At 36.8% G+C, this 7,168-nt stretch overlaps 1 protein-coding gene across 1 annotated transcript; it reads left to right on the top strand.

The window, feature by feature from the left end:
* The first annotated feature begins 5,352 nt into the window (after positions 1-5,352).
* Positions 5,353-6,936, top strand: LOC111419878 (mediator complex subunit 10). Its single transcript, XM_023052763.2, has 3 exons — positions 5,353-5,492; positions 5,571-5,654; positions 5,724-6,936. The coding sequence occupies exons 1-3, from the start codon at positions 5,371-5,373 to the stop codon at positions 5,911-5,913; spliced, it is 396 nt and encodes a 131-aa protein (XP_022908531.1). The 5' UTR covers positions 5,353-5,370; the 3' UTR covers positions 5,914-6,936.
* Positions 6,937-7,168: the final 232 nt, after the last annotated feature.

Genomic DNA, 7,168 nt, shown 5'->3' with positions numbered 1-7,168 from the left:
GTTACATTTAATAGTTTAGAAGGGTAGGTTGAAAGTACAAATAGAGTCAAAACGTGCCCTATTATGAGTTAAACATATTCCCCAAATTTCATTTTCCTAGCGTTTATGGTTTTTAACAAAAAAAAGTTAAACCAAAATTTTCCGCCATTTTTGAAGGGGTGCAGCTTCTTAGGGGAGCCGAAGTCGCCCATGGTTCATATATCAAAGTACCCTTAAAATTCACTAAAGAATCACCCCTTGAAGTTTGTTGCAGTCATTTAGATACACTCTGTATATAAGTCGGAAAAACTAATTAATAATCAGTTAACGCTAATTACAAGCTAATTATTAACTAATTGCGTCGCGTCCGGTGTGAGGCGGGAAGAGGTCTTCGTGTTCACCACCACCTTCCATATTCTGCTAAGCTCCCAGCCATCCTCTCTGTTGATGTTATTTTTATGTCGGTGGATCTCTATGGCTTCTCTTGTCAGTCTTTGGTAGTATCTGTTGTCCCTAGCCAGCACCTTTGTTTGTTCGAAGTCTATTCGGTGCCCCTCTGCATGGCAATGTTCCGCAACCGCCGACTGCTGGATCTTCTTCAGCCTTACATCTCTCTCATGCTCCTTGATGCGGCACTCGACGTTGCGTCCAGTTTGGCCAACATAAACCTTCCCACAACTACACGATAGTCGGTAGACTCCCGCTCCTTTTAATGGAATTAGTTCGTCCTTGGCTATCGGGAGTGTGTTCCGAATTTTGCTGACCGTGCCGTACCGCACTACGATATCGTTCTTCTTGACGTGCCTAGCAATTCGTTCCGTTACACCTGAAACATAGGGAAGACAGATAAATCCAAGTGGTTTGTACTTACCGTGTCCTCTTTCTGCTTTCGCCGCTTGATGGCCTGGTTGATGTCCCTCGAAGTGTATCCATTCTTCTGCAGCACGCCTCGTAGAAAGTGTTGTTCCTTCTTCAAGTTCTCTCCTTCACATAGTGTCGCTGCTCGCTGAAATAATGTACGGATCACGGACCTCTTCTGTTGGGGATGATGATGTGAACATGCCTGTAAATACCTGTTGGTATGGGTCTTCTTTCGATATACACCAAGTTCTATATTTCCATTTGTCGTCCTGGTAACCAACACATCTAGGAAAGGTAGTTTTTTGGCAGTTTCTGTTTCCATGGTGAACTTCAATCATAGGATATTGCGAGTTCAAGTGTTCCAAGAACTCTTGGAGCCGTTTTTATCCATGTTGCCATATCATAAACGTGTCATCCACATATCGGAGCCATAGTTTTGGTTTCCACTGGCTCTTCTTCAAAGCGTCCTCTTAGAATAATTCCATCTAAATTAAGCTATTAAGCTAATTTTAGAAATTATATAATATAACTGGCGACAGTGGCGATCCCATGGCTGCCCCTTCGAACTGCTCGTAAAATTCTCCTTTCCAGCTAAAATACGTCAACGATAAGCAATACTCCACCAGATCTGGCACGTATTCTGGTAAACCCTCCGGAATGAGTTTTCGGCGAAGACCCTCTACAGCATCCTTAACTGGTACCCTAGTAAAAAGGGATTCCACATCGAAACTTACCAACATATCTCCAGCATCCAGCTTCACACCTTTTACCGATTCCACAAAATGTGTAGAATCCCTGATATACGATTCCGTGTTACCTGTAAAGGGAGACAGAATCTTTGCAAGATGTTTGGAAAGCTGGTATGTTGGGGAGTTGATGGCGCTGACGATAGGGCGGAGGGGGACGTCTGGTTTGTGAATCTTCGGTAGTTCGTAGATTCTTGGTGGTACCGGCGCCTGCACAAACAAACCTTTCTGCTGTAATTCCTGTGGATTTTATGAGTTTCTTCATTTTTCTTACGATTTTGTCTGTGGGGTCCTTCTTGATCTTCCTGTAGGTGGCTGGGTCCAGTAGGTTCATCATTTTGTCGTCGTATTCTTTCCTGTCCATAACAACGGTGGCATTCCCCTTGTCTGCTGGTAACACGACGATTTCTGAGTTTTCTTTAATAGATCGGAGTGCCTTCTTTTCGCCAACTGTCAAGTTGGATTTTGGTGGTTTTGCTGACTTCAGTACTCTCGCAACTTCTTGTCGGATTTCTTCGGCTTTCAGTGCAGGCATCCCTCGAACAGCTGCTTCCACTTCGCAGATGAATTCCTCCTTTGGGACCTTCTTCGGGGCGATTGCGTAGTTCAATCCTTTGGCGAGCACAGCGGTTTCGTCTTTCGTTAGTGGGACATTCGATCTGTTAATGACGATTGTTTCTACTGGTAAACTATTACTTTTCTTCTTTTGTGACCGGCGTTCCAGAGATTCAAACTTCTTGATGTGCGTGTCACGGGTCTTCTGAAATTCGCGATCAGCCTTCTCCATTGTTAGTCTGTCCACTTTGTCCGGAAATACAGTCATCTCCGGATATACAATTGGAAAGTGAGAGATGGAGTCGTAGTAACTTATTTTTTGTAGTCATTCTTCTTTCTTCTTCTTTGTAGTCTTGTGGATTCTTTCTCGTAGCAGTGCTTGTTCTGTCCTAATAAAAATTCTACGTATTGCTGCGGAGTCGATGTGGAGCTTCACCTTCAAAAAGGTTGGCGTTACTTTCTTCTCTCTGCATCTTCGTAGAAAGGCCAAACTGCTCAACAGCTTGCGTTGTCTAATTCGTGAGTTATCCAAATCCTTGATTTGTTTGCTGATATCCTCCCCATAAAGGTTAATAATATAAGTACGAAGGCTTTCACGGCCGGTGTGAATTAAACTAAAATTAGAACTAACACTAGAAACTTTCGGGTTTTGCCGTGCGTCTTTTAATAAAAGGTTCAAACCGGCCGTGAACGCCTTCGTACTTATAAAAACTTTTTTATATTTAATTTTATCGAAAAAAGTTAATCTTGATAAAAAATTTTGCTAATTCTTAGAGTAAGATTGGGATAGAAACATTTAACATATTTTATACGCGGTGTTGCCTGCAAGAGGTGGCACTGGTGACTATGATTCGACTGAGAGAAGAAAGGAATTCTAATGGGTGAGATATAGTAAAAATGCCATTCTCTGGAATGAAATGGTGGACTACTCACCAATTCTAGAATGTATAACGGACTTCACACCCCTACAACACATTTTTATGAAGAAATATCTCACCCACCTAAGTACCAGAGAAGTAGAGGTAAAAAACAGCCTTAAAATCTACACTGATAGTTCAAGGAGACAAGAAGGAGCTGGAGCCGGAGTCTTCTCGTACGATCTTCGACTCCACGTATCTGAACGGTGGGTTGTCATCTGACATTGAAGAAGGCCGCAGTGCATAACTGTGTTAAGGCCCCTACAGACGCTCCGACTTATCCGACGACTTGCCTGCGCAGTTCCGGTTTGCGCAGGCAAGTCCTAGTAATTTTTCGCGATTCAGGCGGCCTGTGCAGGCGGATGACCTGGCCTGTGCTAAATCCGTCTTGTTTGATATTTTTATAAAACTGTGCAGGCAAGTTCGTACGTGTGTAGGCAGGTTCAGTCCGTTACCTCAGTTTTTGTCGTAAAGTAACTAGTTAAAATACTTAACTTAACCTATAAAGTGAACATACTTAGTTTTCTTTACGTAAATTTACAAAATGGATACCAGAAGTATGTCAAAAGACTTTTTATTGAGTTTCATCGAACATTACAAAAACTTTCCATGTCTTTGGAAAGTGAAATCCAAAGAATATAGTGATAAACATAAAAAATCTGCGGCATACGATGTGTTGGTCAACAAAATGCAGTAAGTAGATCCAAACGCCACAAGAGAAAGTGCAGTAAAAAAAATAAATAACCTGCGCAGTGCTTACAGAAAGGAAATGAAAAAGGTAATAGCCAGTAAACGTAGCGGTGCTGGTGAGGATGAAGTATATATTCCTAATCTTTGGTATTACGAATATATCCATTCTTAGGTAATTAAACCAGTCGCCCTTTTCAATTCTTAATTCCGATAATAAATTTGTATGGGAAAAACTATTTCTTTTGAGCAACCACTCTTTTGACCACTTGGATCTTATTTTCCGTTGATTTTTGAATTTATATTTCTTCTTTAATAAGCCTATTATTAGATCACTTAACAATAGAACATCACTACTTCCCTCCATGCTGAAAAACTGAGCTAATCCAGCAAATCGGACTGTACGTGTGGAGGCAATTCCATGGTTCAGGCGGCCTGTGCAGTTTTGGCCTGCACAGGCCGCCTGTACTGGTAAATCGGAGCGTCTGTATGGGCCTTTATACTTCAAGGACACTCCACTTGTTGGGGTAACAAGCACGCTGATAGGCTTGCCAAAAGGGCTGCCAAGCGAGCGCCATGTTCGCCTGAACCGATAATCGCTCCGTCCTTATCAACTCAGATTGATATAATTAAAGGTTTTACCCACAAAAAGTTTATGAACTGGTGGGATGACGTGGTGAGGCCGCCTCTGAGCGATCTCGACCTTTGGTAATACCGCTGCCACCAGAAACAGTATTTCGCGCTTCCTAACTCTTAGTCTGATGGACCCCTAATTGATCTTAGCAAATCAATCAAAACTAAATGATAACAGTATATTTATTGCAATACGTGATTTACGTATGATGCGTATTGCACTGTGATGTTGGTTGCATACTTGCAATGATGACGTCGGGTACGACAATTAATTAACACACTGTATGTAGGAAAGGCTTCCGCATACAGCATCTAGGCCCCAACGGGCCCCTTGTAAGTACATCCTCCTGCACTCTCTCCGGCTACATCAACCAGCCTAAGGAATTTCCGAATTTGCAATAAAAATACTTCAATGATTATAAAATTTAAATACAGGAATTTCCTCTTAATTTTTTATTTTTATTGTTAATACATTTGACGTTTCGAACTATTTAATTAGTTTCTTCGAAACTTCAAATGTATTAACGATAAAAATAAAAAATTAAGAGGAAATTCCTGTATTTAAATTTTATAATCATTGAAGAATATACATAAATCCTCTTTAATCATAAAAAAAATTCTAATTACAATAAAAATACTGTTATTGGTTGCATATTTGCAATGATGACGTCGGGTACGATAATTAATTAACACACTGTGCATACATATATGTACATAAATAGTAAGTTAAAAATGTTAAAAAGAAAAAATTTTAAAAAGTTCAGGTAAAATAACTCAGAAAAAAATAATTTGATATAAAAAGTTATTATTCATTTTAATATTATTCGTTTTGATATTAAATCGTATTCTCACAAAGATAGAATTTATTTATAGTTCAAACTTTTATGCTTTTATGTTCTTTAATAAGCGCCATCTATTGTTGCAAAAAGGTGTAAATGTATATTCAGCGCTATCTACGGTACGTTTTAGAATTTCACTTGACAACTACAAAAATGGCGAACTCATTAGAAAGTTTAGAGACTCAATTAGAAATGTTTATTGAAAATGTGAGACAAATTCATATAATAGTAAGCGATTTTCAACCACAAAGTCAAAACGTTTTGAATCAAAAATTGTAAGTATTTATTTCGCCTGTCTTTCATACTTAACATTTTACAATTAGACATAACCTCAATATATTCTCTGTACTTAGACAATCTTTGGTTCATGGTTTACAAGAAGTGGACAAATTAAAATCTCAAGTGCAAGATGTTCATGTGCCTTTGGAAGTATTTGAGTAAGTTATATTAGTGATTAATTTTTGAAATATATGCATCCAATGGATATACTTTTATGTTGTTTTTAGTTATATTGATCAAGGAAGGAATCCTCAATTATACACAAAAGATTGTATAGAAAAGGCTTTGGCTAAAAATGAGCAGGTTAAAGGAAAAATCGACGCATATAGAAAATTTAAGGTTAACATGCTATTAGAGTTAAGTAAAACATTTCCCACTGAATTAAATAAATATAGAGCTTTAAGGGGTGATGAATGACAGTTACAATATTTTAATTAAGCTCACTTATTAACAGGATGTACTTTTGTAACTTTACATACCCATATTTTCATTCTGTTCTTAATTCTAAACAAAATATAAAAAAGGTTCTCTTCAAAACTTTCTTGGCAAAAAGGGCGCTATTTAAATCAATTAATAACCATTGTTTATAAAGCATCATAACTAGCTTCTCTCAGGGTATTTTTAAATCCTTGATTTTAATTAAAAATTATTAAATGATTAAAAATTCTGAAGGAATATTGCGACTAATAATAAAATTTTTACATAGAGTATCCAATTAAAATTAAGGATCCTAGAGTAGTGTGGCCTAAAATTAATCATAAGGTGCCAATCCTGTATAAAAAAAGATGGCAACAATAAGGATTACATTTTTGTGATGCTGTTTTTTTCTGATATCATTAGGTAAATGAATGATGAATTATAATACTTTATAAACAATGTAATTACTTTTATAGGAATAAGTGTACATAGTTTAAATTTTTAAATTATCTTATTACAATCTTTTTGGAGAATTGGAGTTGCAATAAACATGTTATCATTCCAATTAAGCTTTGAAGAGAAATAAAGTTGTTTAAGTTATATAGTTTTAATGAAGTTGTGAACGTAGATATCTAAATCAACTGTGGTAATTATAAGAAACATTATGTATAATGACCCTGCGAATTCCCTAACTCAAATTATTATGATTTTTAACAATTTGTCTTATTCTTAATTCCTTAATTTTATAATTAAACAGAGGCAAGATATGGAACAGTATTTAATAACAACAACTCTATATGATAGATCGAAACTAAAACTATCTTAAATAAAGATCATTTATCAATTTTTAACAATTTGTCAATATTCCCAGATTAACCGCGGTTATTAAAGAAAAATAAAATACTGTATTTTTTCGAATCTAATCCGTACTTTTTTTTTCTTTTATGTGCTCTAAAACGTGCGAATTGAAATTTAGAATAAGTAAAATAAAATACCTAAAGCAATAAAACTTTATTAATGGTATTAGAACGATATTTACATTTTTATGCATCATTTTCTTCCTATATTACACCATGTTTGGATCCGTCCAATGCATTAGGGGGGCAATAGGGTGGGCCAAAAATTAAAAAAGAAAAAGTTTAAAAGCCGTAATACCGCGGAAGAATTGGTGAGGCTAAGAAAGGGCAAAAAAAAAACATAAAATCATATTTTTACGCTTATTTTTTAAATTAGCCCCTTGCCTAAAGTACTAGCG

The sequence above is a fragment of the Onthophagus taurus genome, chromosome 1 (assembly GCF_036711975.1).
Source record: "Onthophagus taurus isolate NC chromosome 1, IU_Otau_3.0, whole genome shotgun sequence".
NCBI lineage: Eukaryota > Metazoa > Arthropoda > Insecta > Coleoptera > Scarabaeidae > Onthophagus > Onthophagus taurus.
The sequence above is the reverse complement of the archived record's forward strand: the minus strand, read 5'-3'. Positions and strand labels throughout refer to the sequence as shown.

Coding starts and splice junctions, on each gene's coding strand:
- LOC111419878 (XM_023052763.2), top strand. CDS start 5,371: ATGGCGAACTCATTAGAAAGTTTAGAGACTCAATTAGAAATGTTTATT. Junction 5,493..5,570: donor AACGTTTTGAATCAAAAATT/GTAAGTATTTAT, acceptor CTCTGTACTTAG/ACAATCTTTGGTTCATGGTT. Junction 5,655..5,723: donor GTGCCTTTGGAAGTATTTGA/GTAAGTTATATT, acceptor TGTTGTTTTTAG/TTATATTGATCAAGGAAGGA.